The sequence below is a fragment of the Anas platyrhynchos genome, chromosome Z (assembly GCF_047663525.1).
Source record: "Anas platyrhynchos isolate ZD024472 breed Pekin duck chromosome Z, IASCAAS_PekinDuck_T2T, whole genome shotgun sequence".
NCBI lineage: Eukaryota > Metazoa > Chordata > Aves > Anseriformes > Anatidae > Anas > Anas platyrhynchos.
In genome coordinates this window covers 45,753,794-45,778,257 of record NC_092621.1, presented here as the reverse complement: position 1 = coordinate 45,778,257, position 24,464 = coordinate 45,753,794, and the positions used below count along the sequence as shown (strand labels likewise).

General features: G+C 38.0%; 1 protein-coding gene and 1 long non-coding RNA gene across 2 annotated transcripts in view; one reads left to right on the top strand and one right to left on the bottom strand.

Annotated features, from left to right (window-relative positions):
• The window catches only part of FAM240A (family with sequence similarity 240 member A), an 8,808-nt gene extending 3,673 nt beyond the window's left edge, over positions 1-5,135 (top strand). The window contains exons 2-3 of the mRNA XM_013100072.5: positions 3,406-3,548; positions 4,849-5,135. Of these exons, the coding sequence (XP_012955526.1) occupies positions 3,409-3,548; positions 4,849-4,927 (219 nt within the window). The 5' untranslated portion in view covers positions 3,406-3,408 and the 3' untranslated portion in view covers positions 4,928-5,135. The remainder of the gene's footprint in view (positions 1-3,405; positions 3,549-4,848) is intronic.
• Positions 2,741-24,464, bottom strand: LOC119714354 (uncharacterized). Its single transcript, XR_005261467.2, has 3 exons — positions 24,332-24,464; positions 4,539-4,778; positions 2,741-3,504 (listed from the first exon to the last, which is right to left on the bottom strand). It is a non-coding gene; the product is annotated as an uncharacterized lncRNA (long non-coding RNA).

Below are 24,464 nucleotides of genomic sequence, written 5' to 3'. Positions count from 1 at the left end.
TATTATCAACCTGTTCCAAAATGATTAAACCTAAAAATAAACAATCACGTCCATCTTGTATAAGATAAAGCCTTCCTAGAATTTATCTAGCTATTCCTTTCGTCTGAGAACAACTACATTTGTTCAGCTAGCTAACAACTAGTGCTCTGTCAAAGATGATTACGGAGAAGAGACTCTCATTATTGTCATATGGAAGGATTGTCACTAGAGACTTGAATAAAGCTTAGTTTAGTCCTAGCTGTTGCACACTAGTTTAAGACAGGCCTAACTGAAAGACCTATAAAAGGGCTATTGGAACTGCCTATATGATTTAACAGTATATTTCTGCCAACTTGTTATAGTATACATAGAGATTGTTCAGGATGTTTTGGAGGCTGATTCCATGATGTCTTTCTCTGCTAAACAAGGTCCCTTTCGTTTTCCGCTTTGAAAAAGATCCAAGCCATGAAAATAAACTGTACCCAGTTGATAATTGCTGGTGTGAAGCCACAATACAGGCTTAAGTCCTGGTACTTTCCTCCGGAAATAAAAAATGGAGTAGGAGAAGAAAATAGAGAGTTGTCATCACTGGCGGAAGATGTTAGCACAGAAAGTGTATCCTGAGAGAAGTGAAATACGGATAGACTAGGTTTGATATCAGTGATTTCCCCACAATCCTGAAGGCTTATGACAACAACATTGAAATGAAAGCCTGGACAGAGTTGAACTCTAATGTCTATGTGCATGATGTATAAAGGTAAAGGAAACCAAGGGGGTTATTTTAGCAGAGTTGTTGAGGAGTTCTTGCAATCACTGAATGAATGGCCTTAAATAGCAGGTTTGAAGTAAAAGGTTGTTTAGGGTAGGATGATTCAACAGCTGAGCAATAAGAGTTGTGATGCATTGATATACTGGTGTTTATCATGGATTTAATGTTGAGATGTGAAAGGATCAGTAATATGATGATGCAGAAATTCTAGGTTCAGTTGATAAGTATTCAGGTGTTGTCCACTGTCAGGAGGAAAGAAAATAAAGAGGAAGATCAAGGGCTGAGTATGAGAAAAATTCAACAATTTAAGGTATCCATTTGTTAATGCAAAATAAAATTTTCCTAAAGACGTATAGGCTTGGACAATGGTCTTAGTGTGTCTGAGCGAGCAAAAACAATTTCACTGATGATAAACAGAAAAACATACCAATGTATTGTATTGTACTGTTATTGCTGAATAACGCTGAAGAACAGCTCTCTTTTAGAGGGTTTAAAACTTTTGCTTTGGGATTTTTTATTATTTTTTGTGAGGAAAGGGGTGACAGAAAGACTTGTATATAAAAACATATTCAAGCCAGCATCAAGAATATAAGCAATCAAACCAGAAGGCAGAACATCTGAAACTGGTAAAGGTTGCATGTATACTGAAAGTGGGCTCAGTTATACATGGTGATGGTGGTTCAGAACTTTAACTCATTCAGAAGAGCTATTCATGCATATACATGGAGAAGAAAAAAAAAAAAAAACAAACAAAAAAAAAAAACACCACCAACAACAACAAAAACAACATCCACAGTAAACAGGAATTTACATTCAGAAACATGAATATATTATATTTTAGGACCACTTCTGATTAAAGTAACAAGGGGTGGTTATTTCCTGTCAGTGTTTATTTTGGAGCCTGAGGATCTGGGATTTTTGCCTGGTGTTCTTCAGAAATATTGTTATTCTCAAAGATTAAGTCCTGTGGTAAAAAGTCCATTAGTCTCACTTGGATGGCTGTCACTATTGCTTCTTCATAACTGTCTAGACTACCCCTAGGTACAGACTTACAGAGGGTAGTAACTGCTATCTGGGAAACTGGGTTTGTATGATATATATATGCAGATTTATAGAATACGTATATTTTATGAGCACATGTCCTCATATTAAAAGAGCTTTTGACCCAGAATTGGTTGTCCCTTAACACAGCTGAAAATGTTCAGTTGTACTTGCAATTCACATTAAGGACTGATGCTAACACATACATCCAGCAATAAGTTGCTCAAAACCTGGAAAAAATGCTCAGTAAATTAATTTTATTTATTTATGCAAAACGCAGGCTCAGATGCACAGGTTCTATCATTCAGAGAACACGTGTTGATGTATGGGTGGTTTATAGGAACCACAGTGAAGTCATTGTAAAACCTCAGAAAGAAATCAACCTCTTCAAAAGGCTACTTTTGTTCTCCACTCACAGTTTCTTTATAATGTGTCTTACAGTTTGTCATAAAACAGTAAAATATCCAAATGTAATTATGTAAATATTACTGGTTCCCAATTTGGTTTTCTTACCATGGCTGACAGGGAAATGGCAGCAGCTCCTTCAAGCTTTTCCAAGGTAGCCTTGAGGGGCTTGTTTACAAGCTCTCTATGGCTCTGATTAAAATAAATTGCAAATAATTGCCATGAATTCAAATAATGCATGAGAGAGCCCTAAATACCTAAATACAAGAGAGCCCCTTGGTTAAAAAAAAAAAAAAAAAAGCATCCTGGCAAATATTTTAGTGCCATATAAAACCACACCGCTATTTGGAAGCTATATTTTCACTATTTGGAAGCTATATTTTCATTACATATTTACCAAAATTTTGAAAGTAATGATATGTTTTTTCTGCCTGGAATGTGACATAAAAGAGTTTGACTGTTAGCCTAATACGAACTCATCCTGAGACAGAAATTCCTTTCATAGGATAACATTTAATTCCAAATTTATTTTTAAGATGACATTAAATGAAGGAGGAAGAACAGAATGGACACAGGTATGTAAACACACAGAATAAAATTGCTCTGTTTTGAAAGTTACATAAGACGGCACAGTATTTAATAAACACAGTGGATTTTGCAAATAACCATCTTTTAACGATATGTACATATGTATTTTTACATGTAAATTTTCTTATTTCCCCCAGAAAATTACAGTAAAAAATAAAATCATTAACAGTAAATCACCAGAGTTCTTTTTCTTCATTATTTTAAGTTTAATCTACAAAGGTTATTTCATCATGTTATGGACAAAAAAAGCTGTGAGAAAAATCCCACTAGATTTGACAATTTTTATTTCTTTTCATTTTTGAGTACTATAAAATATATCTTAATCTTTAAGCTAGAGAAAATAATAGAACTGTTCCACATTTTAAATTTAAAGATCACAGACAGAGATGAGAAATACCTGAGGTTAACATAAAAGAATTCAAATCACTGTAAACAGCATATCCACAAGTGTCAGAGCTAGGAATGGGAAGTTTAAATTGTCCACTCTTATCTTTGTCCTACATAAAAAACAATGTGATTGTAACTCTGTGAGAGTGCAAAACATCAGTACTGTGCTTCAACCATGTAAACATACATGGGACCAAGAACTTGTAACAAAAGTGTTTCACATTTCTCTTTCACAGAAAATGAACAGTCAATACATACGTCACGAAGTGAGGGGATGTGAAACCAGTGACCTGAGAAACTTCTGGGAAAAGACTATTGAACAACAAACTCGGTATCTGCAAATTGAAAAAGAACGTCAGCAAAGAAGCGCTCTGACAAAGTAAGTAGTTTGCATTTGGAAAAACAATTTGAGTTTCCATTGTAATTCTTTTTAAAAGAAAAGTGGACCTGTATTAATGTAATTTAATGAAAGCTGAAAGTAATGTTTATTTTCCTTAGATTTTGCGAAAATAATAAAGCTTCCCAAACTGACATGATAATGGCAATTAGTTTTAGCTAGGGCTTCAGAGGATAAGAGAATAATTTACTCTTCTTCACTAAATGGGACCAAAGTGTGGAACTTTCTGAAGTTATTAGGAAAACTTCTAGCAGTATTGTCTTATCTTAAACATCAATTTTTTTTCAGAGCAGGGCTAGTGCATATGTGTACCTGGTTCACTTTCTTTCTCTGTGGCTTTGCCAAGAATATAGGTTCAATTAATTCACATGGTTTAATTTGCACAAGATAAGTCCGTAATATGGTCCAAGTATTCTATCTGACCAAGACAACTGTCATCCATAGTTACACTTACTTCAATTAGTCATAATTTCCTAAATCAGACAAATCAAGAAAGACCAGTCTGCTGCAGCATCAATAGTACAGTTTTACTCCACATGAAGTCTCCCAGAGTTTAAGTCATGTGCAAGGATAGATATTCTGACTTGGGATCATTCAAAAAGAAATCATTTATTCAAAATTCCCCTCATATCTCTCTTTGAGTTAATGTTTAGCAAAATAAGGGCAACAAAGGGCTTGTATTAATAGCCCTGGATGAAAGAACACTGCAGTCAGTCTCTAACAAGCTTTACCCACTTTTAAGTCCTAATTTCAACATCTCAGTTTCTCTGATGTGAAATTTTTGTCTTTTCTATTTAAGGCAGCTTTCTGTAGTATCTAGATACTACCAGAAAATAAAACAAACTTCCAGCTATCACCACTTTCAACATGTGCGGTATTTCTAAGCCAAATAGTTCAGAGGTCTCTATACAGCTTTTTGCTAACGTGTTTCCGAGGAGGGGAACTGGGGAAACGTTGGGTGATGCTACCCACCAGGTGGCAGCAGGCAATCTCCAGTGGAGATGACAAGTCACTTCGGCACAGAGGCACTTGAGAGGGGATGCCACGGGAGATGAAGATGAACCACAACGATCAGATGATCAGATTTAAGAACTAGTCCTGAACTTCCATCCAGCAAAATTCTCTACGTGTGCAGAACAGTTTTGACGGCAAACAGTGAAAAGATCTGTATGACAGCATCAGTGGGAGAGATGATGAGTACAAATCTGTTCCCTGAAGAAAAAAAAAAATAAAAAAAAATAATTAAAAAAATGGACAATCTGACCGGTGTTTTTGTCTTTAGGCTCAGAAATGAATGGATGGAGAGGCTGGAAAAGCGGATAAAGATGTTGAGAACTGAACCTGAAGACCCATCTAGCTGAAGATCCACATTCATTGCATGTAAAAAAGAAAATAGTTTTGTAGGAGAGCATGATGGTGTGATTCAAAAGCTCAAGTCAATTTTACTTTGTGGCTTACATGAGCTATAAATAATTAGCTGTCCATTAGAAGCTTCATGTGTAAAATGTGTATTGCTGCTTTTAATATTATGTGTCCATCCCATTATTTGATAAACAGAGATTGAAGTACTCTGAAGTCTTCAAGACTAATGAATCATGGTTCACTGAGCTGGGGATGCTTGGGAAAAATACAGTTCAGCTACATAACGTTCAGCAAAAGCATTTCCTGGACATTTTAGTTTTTTCTCTAAACTGATGGTAATTTAATGAAATGGTTCTCTTTTTAATGACTAGTTGAGTGTTTCTGGTTTTGTTTTTGTTTTAAATACAGCAGAGCCCTTCTCAGACTAAGGAAGTGGGGACATACATAAAAATACTATCACATCCAAAATCACAAGTAGTGTTCTATTTGTTAGGTGTAACAGATTCTTGCTTCTGTATTAAATATCTGTAAAGTCATTAATACATATTCTGAGAAATAGACTTTGTGACATACCAACAAGAGTTGCTTTATTTGTTAACCCACATTATCTAACTTGAGATGCTATGCCACCAAAGTCAAAATGACTTGGAGTTTGAGGGATAGTTCTGGTACCCAAACCAACTTGTCTAGAACTGGTCTGGTATCTCTTACACAGAGCAAGCTGGTGTACCTTCAAAGCTGCCTGTCATCATGAGTGACAAGCACACTTTTTGCTCTAACATGGTGAGACCCAGTAAATATTCGTTCACAACCACTACATTCAGAAACACAGCAAGTTTCATCTTCCAGATTTGCCATTAGTCAGAACTGTTTCTAATGCTTTCAGAAGATGTAACATCTCCTGAAACAGTATCAAAGCATATTAATAGGCTGTTATAATAAAACTGCTTCCTTTTTACAGTGACTGCTTTGTTGCTAACAGAATGCATGAGATGTTCTATAGAAAAATAGATAGTTCTGAATACTCTAAAAATCTCTTTCCTCAATTGCTTAACTTTTCAGTCCCTTTTATATGAGCGTTTCACTAGTTCTCTGGTAATTTACATTGTTTTACAGTAAAGATTTGAATTGCCACGGGACAAGAAGAGAACAGAGGAAAGATTTGTGGTTTTAAATTATTTAGAACATATGTTCTTTAAAAAGCAAAACAAAAAATTCAAATGCTATTTGTTCCATCTTTATACATCACCTTTTAAATTTAGTTCTGTGTGTCCCAAGGTCAAATCAGATCTATTATGGGAATTTAACAATGTAAATAATGTTTGGGAAGCCTGAGAAATCCATTAAAGCATGAAAAAAAATGACCTTGAAACATGTGCTCAGAAATCAAGACATCAACAGGTATGTCACCAAACAAGAGCAGAGTTTGTCTGGCAGCTGAAAAAGCTGCTAAACTCATATTCTTAGCTGGACCTTTTCTTAAATCAATTTTTAAAACAACTGAAAATATACATTATTATCCAATCCAGAGGATAACAGTATATTTACAGTATAACTGTAGAGGGATGAACAATCCCCATGTAGATACACAGGTTAATGATAGGTGTTAGTAAAACTTAAATTTCTTTAAAATGCCACTTCACACATCACATTTCTCCCATCTTCTGTCTGTGCTCTATGCTTACTGAACTTCAATGCACCGCAGAATTGTTTTAAACCACTTTGACGGGAACTAAGCTGGAACTGAGGTGAAAGCAACATTTTCTGTCCCCTTACTAATTGTGTGAGTGAAAGCACAATGTGCAAAACGGAAGAAATCACAGTTTGTGTATCTTAAAAATGAAGGAGTCTGAAATAAGTTTTTCACATCTCACACAGTTTAGATCCTTCTTCCCCCTTTCTCATAAAGTTAGTCAAAATTAAGAAAATCTATGGGAAACCAGAAGAAGAATTGCCAGGAAGAGATTAGTGGGGTGTCCTGGTAACAGGAGACACTGAAAAGGCAGAAATACTGAATGCTTTCTTTGCTTCACTCTTTGCTTCAAGGATTCCCGCCCTTCCCCCCCCCCACTCTCCCCCAGAACTCCTGAACTCCTCGACCCTGGAGGGAGGAGAATGGGTCTGGGAAATGGAGGGCTCCCCCCTGTTTGATGAGGGAGTGGTTCGGGAGCGTCTGAGTGGGCCCAATGCACACAAATCCATGGGTCCTGATGGGATGCATCCACGTGTGCTAAGGGAGTTGGCAGAAATGATAGCCGAACTGCTCTCTATCATCTTTGAAAGGTCCTGGAGAACAGGAGAGGTGCCTGAAGACTGAAGGATAGCCAATGTCACTCTGGTCTTCAAGAAGGGAAGAAGGAGGACCTGGGAAACTACAGAACAGTCAGTCACCCTGGAAAGGTGTTAGAACAGCTTGTTCTGGATACTATCGCCAAGCAATTGGAAGGGAAGAATGTTATGAGGAGTAGTCAGCACAGATTCACCAAAGCGAAGTTGTGCTCAACCAACCTTATTGCCTTCTATGATGGCATCACCAGATGGGTAGATGGAGGGAGAGCAGTGGATGTCATCTACCTTGACTTTAACAAGGCTTTTGATACTGTCTCCCATGACATCCTGCTAGCAAAACTGAGAAAGTGTGGGATAGAGGAGTGGGTTGAGAACTGGCTGACTGGCCGAGCTCAGAGGGTGGTGATTGGTGGCGCAGAGTCCAACTGGAGACCTGTGTCTAGTGGTGTTCCCCAGGGGTTGGTGCTGGGTCCAGTCTTGTTCAACATCTTCATCGATGATCTTGATGAGGGAATAGTGTCTGCCCTCAGCAAGTACACCAATGACACAAAGTTGGGAGGAGTGGCTGACATGCCAGAAGGCTGTGCTACCATTCAGCAAGACCTGGACTATGAGCCAGCAGTGTGCCCTCATGGCCACGAGGACCAATGGGATCCTGGCCTGCATTAAAAGGAGTGTGGCCAGGAGGTCAAGGGAGGTGATCCTCCCCCTCTACTCTGCCCTGGTCAGGCCTCACCTGGAGTACTGTGTCCAGTTCTGGGTTCCCCAGTACAAAAAAGACAGTGATCTCCTGGAAAGAGTCCAGTGGAGGGCCACAAAGATGTTACAGGGCCTGGAGCATCTTCCCTATGAAGAAAGGCTGAGAGACCTGGGTCTGTTCAGCCTGGAAAAAAGAAGACTGAGAGGGGATTTCATCAATGTGTGTAAATACCTGAGGTGTGGAAGACAGAGGGAGTTGGCCAACCTCTTTTCAATGGTTTGTGGGGACAGGACAAGGAGTAATGGCCACAAGATGGAGCACAGGAAGTTCCACACCAAGATGAGAAAAAACTTCACAGTGAGGGTGACTGAGCACTGGAACAGGCTGCTCAGGGAAAATGTGGAGTCTCCTTTTCTGGAGATATTAAAAGTCTATCTGGATGCCTACCTGGGCAGCCTGCTCTAAGGGACCTGCTTTGACAGGCGGTTTGGACCTGATAATCTTTTGAGGTCCATTCCAACCCCTACAATTCTGTGATTACTTCTGTGATTACTTTATAGACTATAGTCTGCCCCACTTACCTCCAGTCCTCCATTGTACATTTTATATGATTATGTCACATATTCTTTGGAATATGTACTATCAAGAAATGAGACTCCAGAATCATCTTTTTAAGTGATAAAATGGAATTTATTTTGTCCAGACTACATCTTTTGCAGCCCAAGGCCAGGAGGAGTTCTAAGAACATATTTCCAGAATTAAGCCACTTTTCTCCTGAGCTTTACAATTCCACCTTTAGTGTCTAAATGAATTATTTCAGGTTCAGGCTTCACAGTGTTAGATTCAGGAGATAGAGCCATGTAATCTTTATTTATCTAAGTGTTAGTAATACAATTATATACAACCTCCATCACTTTTGCAGGGGTAATTTTTTAATTACTATCAATAAAAATTAATATATATATATAAAAGTAAACATACCCACTGAAATAAATGTAATTTAGAATCAATAAGCAAAAATGAAGTGCAATAACATTAAAATTCAAGTCTAAATGTCAAGAAACACACTTAATCAGAAGCTAGAGCAGATTCTATGATGTAAGTGGCTCCAGCAATTTGAAAACACAAACCTGTAAATCTTTAACTTACCTTGAGGGTTATAAAAGAAATTAAAAGAAGTCAAAAGAAAGAAAGAAAGAAAGAAAGAAAGAAAGAAAGAAAGAAAGAAAGAAAGAAAGAAAGAAAGAAAGAAAGAAAGAAAGAAAGAAAGAAAGAAAGAAAGAAAGAAAGAAAGAAAGAAAGAAAGAAAGAAAGAAAGAAAGAAAGAAAGAATAAGAAAAAAAAAAAAAAAAGTAAAGTATACTGCAGTTTCTGTAAGACTCAGAAATAAGGAGTAGAGAAACCTGACCATAACTCTAGAAAAGAACTAAAAAAAAAAAAAAAAACAGACAATAATTAGAAAAGCTAAAAACTGATAAAATCATCTGGGATTACTAAAAAAAATCTTTATGGTTACAGTGGATGCTTAGATGCTCTTCAGACTACTTTTCACTATTTTTCAAATATTTATAAAACAGCTCCTTGAAGATACACTTCATTTCTCTTGATTTTCTTCTATCCATATTTTCACTCTGCTTTTGAGTGATTTGTAATTAAAATGTGATAGATACTTGCCTATTGTCTTAGCTTTCATTATTTTACTCTTCCTTTGCTTCATCCTGACACTGAGTAGAAGAAAAATGCCTGTCACTTTCTCATTGTAAATGCAAGGTACCTAACTGTTTGATAAATCTTTTAACACTGACAAAAATCAAACATAGTAAAGTTTTATCATCCTCTGATACAAGCACTAAATGATCTGGACCCAAGTCTTTTTAAAAACTATTTATGGGAAGTACACTGCATTTTAGCACAAGAGTGACAGATACCCCTTTTTAGCTGTATTAATGGCCTTTCTAGTGTATGGATAAGGTGTGACAGCTGTGAAGAATGATTCTGACAGTAACTTAACAGACCTCTTAGCCCAAATCAAGATAGCTTAAAAACAGTTCTTTCCTCAGTAGTCCCTCCTGACAATGTCTTTTACTAATCAAGGAGGTCCTCCCTGAAGCTCTCTAATTAAGGAGCAATTAAGCATAACTCAGACACTATGGCCAGTTGTTGAATTTGAACAAATAGTGGAAGTCAGGCAAAAGACAGGATGTCTTTTTGTTGAGATGGTAGAGACAAATCAAGTAAGTGGTTCAGCTATGGCTGGGTGAAGTGCCTGGCCCTGTCACAGCAGAATCTGCAGCAAAGCCTGTCCAGCATCTCACTGCAGAAACATCCAGAAAACTGTGTTCAGCATGACCCAGCATCATATGTTCCCTGTTGTACATCCACTTGATCTTCATGCAGGCATCTACATGTCTGTTTGGGCTTTTGGTGACATTTGCTGAACAGGAGATTGACCTATTGGCCAATTCTGAGGTGTTTGAAGTTGACAGCACTGAAATAAACCCACTATACAAAACCAAGTCGACCTATCATATTCTGCATTTACTGTAGCAGTAAGTTCAAACAAGTTATTCTGTGCTCTAGAAAAGTCTACACACTGAGGATTTGGACCCCAAGATACAAAAACAACATAAGAAATAACCCCTGTCACACAGAGATTAGCTTGTAAACTGGACAGAAAGAGTGGAGGAGGAGTGGAAGGATGGGCCAGAGTCAGAGGTCAGGGAAGATCTACACTACCTGGGATCAGGTATGAAGTCAATGTCCAATTGATCAACACATTGGATAATGGGACCCATGTTCACAGAAAACCAGTCCTCCAGCCAACAGTTATATTTGAGACCTATTTAGACCCTATGACGTGATATTTTAAGGGCCTTTATTCAGAAAAGACATCCCCATGCTAAAACCTGCAGCCATACTTTTCTTGCATAAATAGGACTCAGTTTCATAGAATCATAGAATTTAGATTTCAGTTGGAAGGAACATTAAGGATCATTCTGTTCCAACCCCCTTGCCATCAACAGGGATGCCACCTACTAGATCAGATTGCTCAAAGCCCCATCCAGCAAGGTCTTGAACACCTCCAGGAATGGGGCATCCACAACTTCTCTGGGCAACCTGTGCCAGTGCCTTACCACCCTCTGAGTAAAGAATTTCTTCCTTATATCTAATCTGAATCTACCCTTAGTTTAAATAGTTTAAACTAAAAATAGTTTAAAGCTATTATCCCTTGTCTTATCACTACACTCTCTGATAAAGAGTTCTTCTCCAGCTTTCTTGTAGGTCCCCTTTAGGTACTGGAAGGCTGCTATAAGGTCTCCCTGGAACCTTCTCTAGGCTGAACAATCCCAACTCCCTTAGCCTGACTTCACAGGAGAGGTGCTCCAGCCCTCTAGTCATTCGCATGGCCTTCCTTCAGGTTTGATCCAACAGGTCTACATCCTTCTTGTGCTGGAGGCCCCAGAGCTGCGTGCAGTGCTAAGGTGGGGTCTCATGACAGCAGAGACGAAGGAGAGAATCACCTCTCATGACCTGTTGGCCACTATGCTTTTGATGCAGCCCAGGATATGGTTGGCTTTCTGGGCTGCAAGCATGTTGAGCTTTTCATCAACATACACCCCCAGGTTCCTCTCCTCAGGTCTGTTCTCCATACATTCTCTGCCCAGCCTATATTTGTGCCTGGGATTGCCCAGCCCAGGTGCAAGACCTTGCATTTGGCCATGTTGAACTTCATAAGATTTGGGCCAAACTGCTTCTCATACTACAAACCAGACTGGAAAGAGAGTCAGGGTTGATGAGGAACATGCAAATCCATTACAAAATATGTCAAAATATAGGTATATTTTTGAATGGGTTTTGAATTACGAGGTCTGGATTTATCCCACTTAGGATGAGAATTTAATTCTGAGCATGGCACTCTGAAGACCAAAGATAACAGAGTGCCTGTAATAAGGACGGAAAATCAAACCAGAGAGCCCAAAAGACATGTTCTGTCTGAAAGCCCGCAGAGGAGTCAGATGTGACATACTTAGTTCACTGCTCTTTTAACCTTTTCAAGACAGTTCTCTGTTGGCAACCTGTGGTCTGTGGCTGTTGGTAGCCTTTTGGAGAGTTAGCCCTGTAGAGGGACAATTTATAATGTGCTATCATGGGATACTTCACTTAAATCTCGTAGTTCACCCTTCTACCAACATAATCTACTTTCTGTTGTGATTAAATATAACATCTTCAACCTAGCCTACACTTTCACAACTCATCCTGCTTCTGTGATATGTATTACTAACACAAGCACTCCAAGAGCATTCCTCACAAAGCAAAAACTCCCTCATCTCTTCATCCTCCTCTGCAATGATTTTTTCATTAGTGAGCACAGTGTGCAGAATGTTGGCTGCAGCTGCTTTAAAAGCACTGAACATTTCCCAGAGGTTTGATTTTATTCCCACCTTACTCCTTGCACATATTCCTTTTTATAATCTCACCATTTTTCCATCCCAGAGGGTTGAGTGGAATAGCCCTGGTGTCAGAGGTCACTGGTGAAGTTTACGCTGAGATTTGAGTGCTTTATATTCATGACCTTTTGCCCCTTCTCCACTTTGGGAAGGAAAAGGAACAAATTCGCAAGCAGCCTAATAGCAACCTGCCAACATTTACTGTAGAGAATAGGGCTGGTTTTGAATTGTAAAACCAGTAGAGAATTTTCAGGCACCAACTCTGACTGCTTTAAAACTCACCTACTATCTCTAAAAACAGGGAGCAAGCATAAAGTCATTTAAAGTTTTTCTTCTCTTTATTCTGGGATGAGAGTTCAATACCAAATTCCATCTGAGAACAAATTTTTATGGACAAGTAATAAAGTCCTTTGAAACTAGGGGATTATAATAGAAATGCTGACACAGCCTTATTCATGGGCAGGAGAGAACAGTGCTGGTATAATTACTCAATGCAACCTATAATCTTCATGGTGCTCTAAGTCAAAAGGAAAATGAGAGGCTTTGCATAATGCTGAAAATCTATCAGGACTTTGATGTTGCTCTAATCCTACCCTGCCTAATAGTTCATTTAATGTCCAAGGGAATGAATGCAACTTAATGTGTCATTTAAGATTATTGTAATTAGAAAAGTTAGAGCAGAAACAAATGGAAAAAAAATATATAAATAAATAAATCTCTGTTTGACTTGATTTACCCAAATTAAATGCTATTGTCAGAATATCTAAGCAGTGTTTCATGATTTAGGTAATGTTTTAGGGGAAGGCATGAGAAATTATCAAGTTCTCTATTGAAAAAGAAAAACAAATAAAAATCTGCACACGTCATCTTTGTACTGTTTGCAGATTATAAGTAGGCAATGTTACAGTGAAGACCAAATTCTAAGATAGCCTTTTTACCCACAGAGAGGAGCCTTAAACCTGATAATCATCTGCACCAAAGGCCAGAGCAGTGGTCCCATGAAGTATCAGCTTCCACTCCAAAAGGAGCAGTGCAAATGGCTACTCAGTGGTTACTAAAGATACGCATGCGTAGATTTGCATACTGAAATGGTACCAAAAGCCCCTGGCACCTTTATTCAGTCCTTGTGATATAACACAATAGCCCCAAAGCAGTCATATTAACAACAAGCAGCAAGCCAGAAATATAGACTCTCTTATACGAGCCTTTGGGGACAGACCTTCTGGTCTGTAGAAACAGAAACCCTTTAAACCAGTGGGTTCACAGAGCAAAGAGAAGCAGCTGAGCTCAAGAGGAACCCTGCCGCAGAGTCCAGGCCCTTAAGAGACAAAAGAGCCCATGTCCATCTCTCAGCTCTGAGGTCTTTCATGTATTGCAGAACTCTTGAGGAGAGCATTACTCCAGTCTTTAAGGTGGAAGCTGAGTGGAAATCTCAGAGGGTCAGGACACCAGCCTTTTTGTGAAGATTCCTCTACATGAGTCCTCAATGAGGTGATCTTCAGCCTGCACTTTAAGGAATAGATGAGCAGGCAAATACTAGAGCTGCTCCTAGTACCTCTCAGAGCCATGAGCTCTGCCCTCACCTCTAGCCACCCCCACTTCCCTCCTTGTGTCAGGAGAGCTGCTGGGGAGGCTGCACAGGGAAGCATGCCAGAGAACTTATCCAGATGAAATAAATAGATATAACACAGCTTTGTTTGGATGGTTTTCAGTTCCAAGTCCCTGATCTGATTTTCTACCCTCTCATGTAATGGTAGAGGAGTCTGGGTGCCGGCAGCATGGCTGATGGAGGGCTGAGGTATACAACATAACACCCATCCTAGCATTTTAAGCCCAGGTTTCAGACAGACTTCTTTCTGCCCATGTCCAAGCTATTTAACATGCTACCTCCAGTCTGAAAACAAAAGGCAATTAACAATGGTTAAAAAATAATGAAATCCAAAACACCAGTGACATTTACCTACAATTTTGTTTTTTATTAGCAGGTCCCAAAGCATTTAAAGATGAGACCTATTACCCCATCCTCTCACTGATGAGGAAAATAAGGCAGGGAATTATGTCTTAAGGCACGTAGCTGGCCAGTGCTAGACCTTGGTTGTGTGCCTAGACATATGCACTAGTCCAGACCCTCATCAGCCAGAGAATACTGTCTGTTTGCCAAACACAATCAAAATGTGCCCAAACTGGCTAAGACCTTATAACCTTTTATTGTGTATTGCATTGGCTCATTCATAAATTACACATCCCATTGTTACGACTTGCTTCACTCATCCTTTTCCAGAAACCAATACTCCATGTGGTAATCAAACAAATGGCAAACCTACCCTGGACAAGTTCTTCAGTTGTCTCTGAAATGATGTTTCTTTCCTGTGTTCAGGTGGGGGAAACACCCTGGCAAATGATTGATTTGCTATATATCCCCTTCAGAATTTCAGGGTAAAATAACTAAAAATCAAATATATACACCACATGGAATTTAACAATCTGTTATTATAATTGAACCAAGATTACTTTGGGGAAGACCATCTATGGAACTGTCTGCACAGAAGTTCTTAATTTCATCTATCTTCTGTATAAAGGATTAAATCATCCAACATATGTTCACATTAGAAAGGGTTATTCAAGCAAGTGGCCATCTCAGGTCAGAGGCTATTATATTCAACCAAATAATTCACCTTTACCCGTAAGTTATGAACACCACAAATTGCTTGTATGATTATAATGACCTTGATCTCTTCTTTTATAATTTGTTTCATCTGAAGAGCAATATTTTTGCAAGGAAGAGCAAATAAAGATTTTCAGCTTTACAGTTCAAAATGACCTGAAAGAGACATAGCTTTACCAGAACAGAGAGCCTTTCAAGAGCAAAATATTGCCTCCTGGTGTAAAAATGATGTAATGTTTCTCTATTTTCATACTCCAGAAAGAATCAAACAGCACATAGCTGAGCCAAAAGATTGATTTAGCTAAGGAGCTGCTACTTTATCTTTCAGAACATTGAATGTTCAGGGTCATTTTGGACTACTGTTTAGTTTCTTATTTAATTTGCTCTGTTTCTTCTAAAGGCTCAGGAGATCTAGTAAGGTGAACCAAAAAGACCAGACTACAACATACAAGATAAAAACAGAGCAGCTGCATAACTCTGGAGGAGCTATTTCCTAAACCTCTGTCATTTTAGCCTAAATACTCCCCACAAGCCCACAACTCTGCTTCTGTACTGCCCAGAGCAGCCCCAACCTGAACTGCACTCATGCCTCACTCAAACGTGAAAACAGACAAGGCAGCAAACAACTCCTCTGACAGGACCAGTGTGGTTGACATATTTCTCACTCATGCCAAGACCAGCTTTCCTGGAAAACATAGCAGAAACAGAATACTCTCCTATGCAGAAGGGATACAGGGGCAAAAAATGCACAAAATAACCCTTTTACTTTTCATTAGCTGCTCTACTCTGAGTCGTAATTAGGGCACATTCACAGCAAGGAGGAGATCCAGAATCTTCTCAGCCCCAGCAAATTCCTGACTGCATCTCAGTGAAAAATCCTCAACTGCTTTGTTATTTGAACTCTCTTGTGAAAAACAGATTCAAATATATGATGCTGAGCATGTGTATAAATAAGCAATACGTGAAAAGCAACTAGCTTTCCTGAACCTGTAAGTAGCACATAGACTTTACATGAGTATAATATATTTACCAGAAAGCTGAGGGGAATCATAAAATCACGGAATGGTCTGGGTTGGAAGGGGCCTCAAAAATCATCTAGTTCTAAACCCACTGCCATAGGTAGGGATGCCACCCACTAGATCAGGTTGCTCAAGGCCTCATCCAACCTGGTTTTTAACACCTCCAGGGATAGGGCATCTTAAACCTCTCTGGGCAACCTGTGCCAGTGCCTCACCACCCTCTGTGTGAAAAATTTCCACCTAACGTCTAACCTAAATATCCCCTCTTTTAGTTTCAAACCATTCCTCCTCATCCTGTCAATATCTGATTAAGCAAAGAGTTGCTCTCCATCTTTTTATAAGCCCCCTTCAAGTACTGAAAACTTACAACAAGGTCTCCCCAGAGTCTTATCTACTGTAGGCTAAACATCCCCAGTTCTCTCAGCCTTTCTTCATAGGGAAAGTGCTCCAGCCCCTTGATCATCTCATGGCCCTATTCTGGACTCACCCTAACAGCTCCACATCCTTCTTGTGCTCCAGACCTGGACACACTACTCCCAGTGGGACCTCACAAGGGCAGAGTAGAGCGGAGCAATCACCTCTCTTGAGCTGCTGGCCACTTTTTTTGATGCAGCCCAGGATGCAGCTGACCTTCTGGGCTGCAAGCATGCACTGCCAACTAATGTTGAGCTTTTCATCCACCAGAAACCCTAAGTCTTTCTCTTCAGGGCTGGTCTCAATGAGTTCTTCTCCCAGTCTGTACTCATGTCTGGGATTGCCCCAGCAATGAAGAGGACCTCCAGAATCTTCCAGAAGGCTCACAGCTTCATTTTGAAATAAGGATCCCTGCCTTACATTCATTTCAGGTCACATCTTTCCATGTAAGCGCAATCCTACTAATGGTGACACCACAAAAAAAAAAAACAAACAGGGGCTCAAGCTGTTCAAGGTCCAGGTTGACATAAAAAAATATTAGTACTAACAATTTGGGACAGTAGTATTCCATATTCCAGATGTATTTTTCCTTGTTTTCATTTTATACCCTCTTAACAAAAGCTGCCAGTTCACCTTTAGCAGATGATTTCAATTAATGATTAAACACCAACTTTTAATCAAATAACGAAAGTACTATTTGCTCTGATAGTATAGTAATAAAGATGGTGACACCGTAGACTGTTCTGACATAATCTGCCTCCTTATAAAATTCTCATCCCTGTTAATTGTCCTGTTAAACATGACTCAACTCGGAACTCACTCTCAGAAACAATTAGCAAAGCACACTGCAAATAAATGACTAGAAGCTTCCTGATATTGCAGCCTAAGTTATACCATACACAACTGTCAAAATCTGAGAGGACTGGCTACATCTCTACACAGCTCTCAATATATGTTGAATAATAAGCCAGCTAAAGTGAACATGGTCCTGATTAGTACAAGAGGAAGACAGGAAAGAATAATCGTAGCTGTGTAAGTTTTGAGTCTCTGCTTGCTCATCTCCCTCCTAGACTCCAAGGAATTTCCCCAGTACAGTTTTAGCAGCTAATAACTCTGGCTCCCTCCCAAATTAGAGACCACTTCTTCTGGATGAAAATCTTCATCGGGAATTGCTGGCATATTCACGTTTTCCAGTTATATTCACATCTTCAAATCTTTAAACTATGACTGTCCATATTTGGGAAGAAAATAATGCACTGGCAATTTAGCTGAACACTTTGTTGAGGTGAAGGTCACATCAACCAAGTCATGCTGGGAACAAGGGTCTCCCCTCCTTCACACTTCCTATGTCTATCATCTGGAGACAGTATAATGATTTACAAGTCTGTTTGATACCAAGACAGTATCACTTAAGGCTATGTCTCCATGGCAATATTTCATTAATCTACCTTCCTCACTTGTGGGAAAGAACAGAAGTGTTATGTTCAGGAGCATCCAAACACCTTGTTATATTACCATATGTAATTTGCCTCTTAATCCTTTGCCTCTTCATAATTCTATCTTTATTCGTATTAACTGGTTCTTACTATGGGCAGATGTTCAGGATAACAAAATTGTCTCTTGCCATTTTTATCTTCACACATTGTAAAATATCTACCAGAAACTATAAAAATTACGTGAGAAGTAAAATCAACATATTTCTCTGATTGCTTTCTTGGCATTCATTATTTTTCCAGTGCCACTTCTGAACAGCTTCACTGGAAGCAAAGGCTGAATATTGAATGATGTGATTTTGACAGCCCTTAATAAGAAACAGATGGCACGTGTATTTGCAGAGATGCAGGTGGCTGAATACTCAGCTGTATCAGAGGGATGCAGATGCTACTTTGACTCAACTAATGGAAGAAGAGGAGGAAAAGAAGATATAAATTTAATGTTTACTTTGGCAAAATATATATCTGAACCAATCTGACTGGGGGAAGTGTCACTACATGGTGTTGTCATCTAGAAAGGATTTACAGGAAAGGGTAGTAATGTAGAGCTGAAAAACCTGCACACACAGAAGAACTTCAGGTCACAGAGGCCAAAAGAAAACACATGCCAGGCTTAGGCTGGAGATGGAGCAGCAGACACTAATCATGAAATCTCTCCTTAAACTTCACAGGGACAAGTACAACTTCCTGGCTGTGGTCCAAAGTTTACCAAATGATTGAAGCTGTGCTACAGAGAGCATAGCCACTTGTTGTGTCCTGGTGGATATAGAACACAATAATTAAAGGGAGAGAGGAAGCAGGGGGGAGGGATTGAGTTCCAAGTTTCTCTGATAATATAAAGGTTGTTTTGCAGCTGACTGGAGGGAAGTTTTCTTCATTTGGTATACTTGCATTCCTTCAGTAAAGCATGAGTACTGTGGGAGTATCTGGAGATACAAAGTCTTTGGAAGGAATGCTGGAAAAATCCAAGGTGGAAAGAGCCAATCCTGCAGGTATCTTGTCCAAACACTGAAAAATCCTGAAGACAGAAAAGAATGGTAGAGAAGGGGATTGTGCTTCTATCAACATAGAAAAGAGCAAAAGGAATACTAGCTATACGACCAAACCCAAAGAAAAAAAAAAATTACTTCCAAAGCTGTGGAAATATAGACCACTACCTATAACTTCTGTTCTTCTTTATGATGCCAGTATTTCAACATAAACATGCAGAGTTCCTTAATTATATTTCCCGGTTGAATATCTCTGCAAGAATATTGACTGGAGAAAGGTTTCTGTGTGTGTGTGATCACAGCTGCTGTGAAGATTCTGTGCATTAGCAACATTTGAGATCAAGGTTGTTGTTTATTTATTTAAATTATAATTTATTTCTATGCCTGCTTGTTCTTTAAGCATAATACCAAGATATGTATATATTTTTGTTAGACCTTGTAATACCCATTTTTGAGCATATATGGGGAGGAGAACAATGTATGGATTGCGGGTGATAGGGTGGGCAGGAGTAGAAACTGTGGGTGCAGGATGTAAGTGTTGTCATAGTAAAGTTGTTATATCAAGCAAAAAAAAACCTTCAAGCCTTCAGTGGACATACCATGTTCATCACTGAGAGGAAGTCTAGAAGTTTAGTTCCCTCTGTAGCATTTTTATCCTGAATGTGAGTTCTTTTCCACACTCTTTTCATTCAGTTTTCATTCATTTCATAGGAGTTTTTTATGGGTGTCCAGAATCTCCTGTCCTTCAGTCCTAGACAGATGTTTTTAAACTTTCTCCCTAGTCATCCCCACACATACAAGTAGAGAAGGAAGAGACTTATATATGTGGATACCTTTCTGCCTTCTCTTGGGCTGCTGTTAGTTTGTAAGAAAAGACACTGCTTAGTGTGACAAAGGCTATGTGCATGGGTACTAGAAGTGGTGAGAAGGTGGGGTATCTGTTTTTGTGTCACTCTGGGTGTGGAGCTGCACAACAGGGGACAGTATCTAGTATCTAGACTTCATGTGAGTCATTCAACAGCATCATTCAGCAAATAAACTTCATGTGAAAATCTTTGTCACGAAGACAATTGGTGTAATTACACGGTGAAGTTCACACCATATCTGAATCTTGACACCGTGTTTCATAGCTCAATGCACATCCACATTACTAGTACAAATGGTGTGTGTGAGAGTGTGTGCGTGTGAAACTGTAATGCAAATCACAGAAATAGTCAGTTAAAAATAATTTTTAAAAAAGGTCGATAGCTACATTTCCAACACCAAATGAAAAGAAACAATTTTAGAAACAATACATGTAAGCCCAAAGGACTTTAAAAGGAGGAACTCATTGACATTTCTGTGATAAAACATGACTAGGTAGGTAAAAAAACTAAACTGATGTGCTCTTTTCTTCTGCAGAGACACTCATCTACTTCTGTAGAGACATAATTGAGCCCTAAAGCTATTGCCCTTTTGACATCTTTAACTCATTAACAGGAAATTAACTCTCGTTTTATTTGTGTCAGTACCATGCATGACCTCTCCTTGAAATAGACAACTCTTGAAAAACAGGGCATTATATTCTCATTTTGAACTTGAGTCGCAAAAGGATTTTTCTAAACACCAATTAGTAAGTTTCAACCTATATTTGTCTGACTGGACAGTGTCAATAAAAGATCCAAACACATCTACTATGATAATCTTTATGAAACACATGAGATTTGTCAGCATTTAAAAGCACGTATACCTCAGTGAGAAAACATATTACCACCCATGCTTGGTTTTAGAAAGTGATGTATTTTACATATTGAATATGCCAGTTCTTTTTATTGGATGACTTTTTTGCTCTCATTATGGAAAAAATCTCGTTAGTTCAAAGAATCACTAAGTCTTAGCAGTGCTGACAGACATTTGTAAAATTAGTAAAACTTGAAAAACAGCGAGAAACCAAAATATGAAGACAGCAAGGTCTACCTAATTAACTCCACTGAAGGGAGAATATGTTTCAAAGTCCCCCAAAAGATTTTCTAACAATATAAAAGAACTAATTTAAGTATGAGCATAATTATTTGTATACAATTTTGCTTGTCAATTTTAACCTGAAAAAGAAGTGTTTGTTTGTTTTTTTGTTTGCTTTATTACCTTGACCATGAACTTTATTTGAACAGAACAACTACATTTAGACAACTCCTGCCTCTTAAAATTCCTGCTTCTCCTACTTTTTAACCCTGTAACTATTCCAAGTATCCTCGAAGACTTTATTTCCTTCAAAATGCACATGCAGAAATGCCTACATAATGGTGCCACTATGATCCAAAAATGTGCAGGTGAGACTGTAAATTTTCTCTAGACAAATGTAGAATATGAAGTTGTTATTTCACAACACTGACCAAAGGTAACGTTTCCATGAGAGAAGAATTATACATCATCTTTACAAGATTCAGACAGCTGCATTGTCCTACTGTAATGTGTATATCAAAGAGATGAAAGCCATAATCTTAGTAACTGTTCTGAAAATGGTTTTAACCATTAGATAGGCAGACCTAGTATCCTGAAACCATTTATATTATATTACTACTTTCTCAGCAATACGTTTATGAACATCTTTACATAATGTTCATAATGTATATGAATGATTAAGCTCTCATCATGCTCTTTCAATGTATGTGAATATTTCATCTGTATGTGAATATTTCATTTACAAATGGGGAGCTGAACCACAGAGATATGAAACAACATGGAGGTGAGGTAACATTAATATTTTTTGAATAATGCCTTCAGAAGAAGTGTAATTTACCAGTCTAACAATATTTTTGAGTAGGTAACTGGCTTTAGCGTGCTAAGTTACAGTTAGAATGCTGCTAAAAGGTTTCAATCGCTCCTGTGCTGTAGGAGTAGTTGAGTTTGATCATAACCTTGGCATAAATTCACACCAATAGGAGAGAAAATAGGAGAGAAGCTGCAAATCTCCTTTAAGAAATGAAATAAGGAAGTCTGTAAATCTGTAAGGAAATCTAGAATAGGGAATTTAAGGAAATTGTAGATTGTAGAACAGGAAAAAAAAAAAAAAAAAAAAAAAAAGGAGTGAAAGAGTTTATTATTGTGTCCTAATAATTCTGAGATTTAACTAATGCTTCTGAAAGCCACACCAGTTTTACACAGCCAGGCAAATGTCAGCTTGGTGATAACACCCAACAGTGGCAAACTCAAGCAGTCTTCAAGTCAAATGCCTTGCTTATTCAACGTCATTCACCATCACCTCCCTGCAAGCACACATGCGTGCACACACACAAACTCTCACACCGACGGTCAGTAGGTTTTTAAAAGCTGCTATATTTCATTGCATCTACCTAAAAGCACAAGCTTTCAATTTTGCCTTACAGAAATCAAACAGCAATCCAAAGATCATATTTTTTTTGTTTGTTTAACGAGCAAGCATCAAAAGACAAGTTTATCTCTGAGGCTTTGTAATACTTCTTCTTTATTTAAAAATAAAATCTTACTACTGAAACAATTATTGGCATTTCAAAGCCATCTTCAATAAGCTGATTTTATATCAAGATATTTCAGAGAAAATGTTTAACCAAAATAAACTCCCCACTACTAAACCTTAGCAAAAATAAATAAATAAATAAATAAATATCAGAATCATAGAGAAAATGACCAGGCTTTGAATCAAACAATGTTGCAAGGAGTTTGAACATCCAAGAGGTAACCAGTAAGTAATTTACCATGTTCATTTCACTCTTAGTATTTCCATAGATATTCTAGATTCCTCAAGGCTCACTATAACAACTACATTTCATCCTAATTTTCCATTAAATCTAACTTAAAAGATAGGAATAATATGTTGTAGACTGTTGTAAACAACCAAAAAAGAAATGTTAGGCTTTAAAACTGAACCTAGCATGGGCCTCCAAAATTTTCATCTTGAGACTTGAAACCGTGAAACAGTAATTCACATGAGATAAAAGTGATAAACTGCACTGAATCACTTCCAGTGGGATTATTCAAGGCATGAAAAAGTTTAACCCATGTTTAAGGAAAGGTTATTCCAACCACAAATCCTGCTCATTTGCCTTGAAATAAGTGTAACTGCTCATTTAAATCTTTGGATGTGCTGTAATCATTGCGGAACTTTCAATAGCAAGGCATTCAGATATCAATTACTAATTATTATTTACTATGATTAACCTAAATCAAAGTTGGTGGAAATGACTACCACTTCAATTTGCAAGTCTTATACTTCTTAAAATGTCCTAGTATGCTGAGGATGGTAATTGTTTCAAAGTTGTTTGTACAGGTGTTATGTGGAAGGTATGGTGGAAATAGGTAGAATCAGTCTTGAGGGAGTAAATCATTAGAGGAAGAATGAATTGCTCTGGAAGATTAGTGCAATAGGGCAAAGCTACTCCTCACTTCTTATGCCTCTTAAATAGGTAATCATTTCTGATTGAACTCCAAGGGCAAAATCAAACAAGTAGATAGGATTATTAAAATGGATCCATCTTTGATAGAATTTTCAGAGTCCAGCAACTAAAACTGGAGAGTTTTTTGTGTGTAAAACACGTGGGTCTTTTTCCTCATATGTCAGTCTAATGTTAATTTAAACTCCTGGTACTCCTGGTACACAATCATGTGGAAAATGTCTTCATTTAGTCACTGATCTTTGTGAGTTCAGAGAAATCTGGAAAAGTGAAGCCCAGCAGTGAATTCAGTATCAATAAACAGAATGCAAACCAAATGAAGCTGAAAGGCTCAAGCCTAACAGTTGAAAATAAATGTGTAGTGGGGTTAACCAGCTATTTTTAAAAGGCTAAGATTTGACATTACTGCAAAATTACTATGAAAAGTTCTGTGAGGCATGCTAATGTCCAGAGGTGTAACAGGTTTCATTTTGACTGTTTCCATGCAGATTTTTAAGAGCCTAATGATATTTTCTTTGTTAAAGCAAAGCAAACTCTTGCATATAATGTATTTTTATCTTAGACTAAGTCACAGCAGACTACATTCAAAATCCATATTCTCAACTTTCAGGACAATGTTGGCACCTTAATGTTGTAGAGATAAAATGAATCAGTCTTGAAAATATTGCATGTAACATTAAAATAAATAAGTAAATATATAAAATGACGAACCATATAGAAAACATAAATTATTAAATATTTGAATCAAGTTAAGAATATTACCCATCAGAGTAATTCCTGATTCTAGGGATTATACTATGTTCGCCCATAGCTCTCTGTTTATGTCGTTAGCCAGACCTTAGTCATGACAATGACGTTATGCTTTAAGATAAGAGAAAAAGAAAAAAAGAGAATGGAAAAAGAAAAAAAAAAAAAAAGAAGAAGAAAAAAGAAAAGAAAAAAAAGAATCTTTCCTTTAGGTAAGAAATGCAATTTACCTTTAGTTCTGTTGCCCCCAGAGACCACTTCATAGCAGGTTCTGTGATAAATCCACCACCCAATGCCATGGTAAATCGCTAGGTTAATGAAGAGAGGTCAAGTAGGGAAATGGGAGGTGAGAATAGAAAGGTT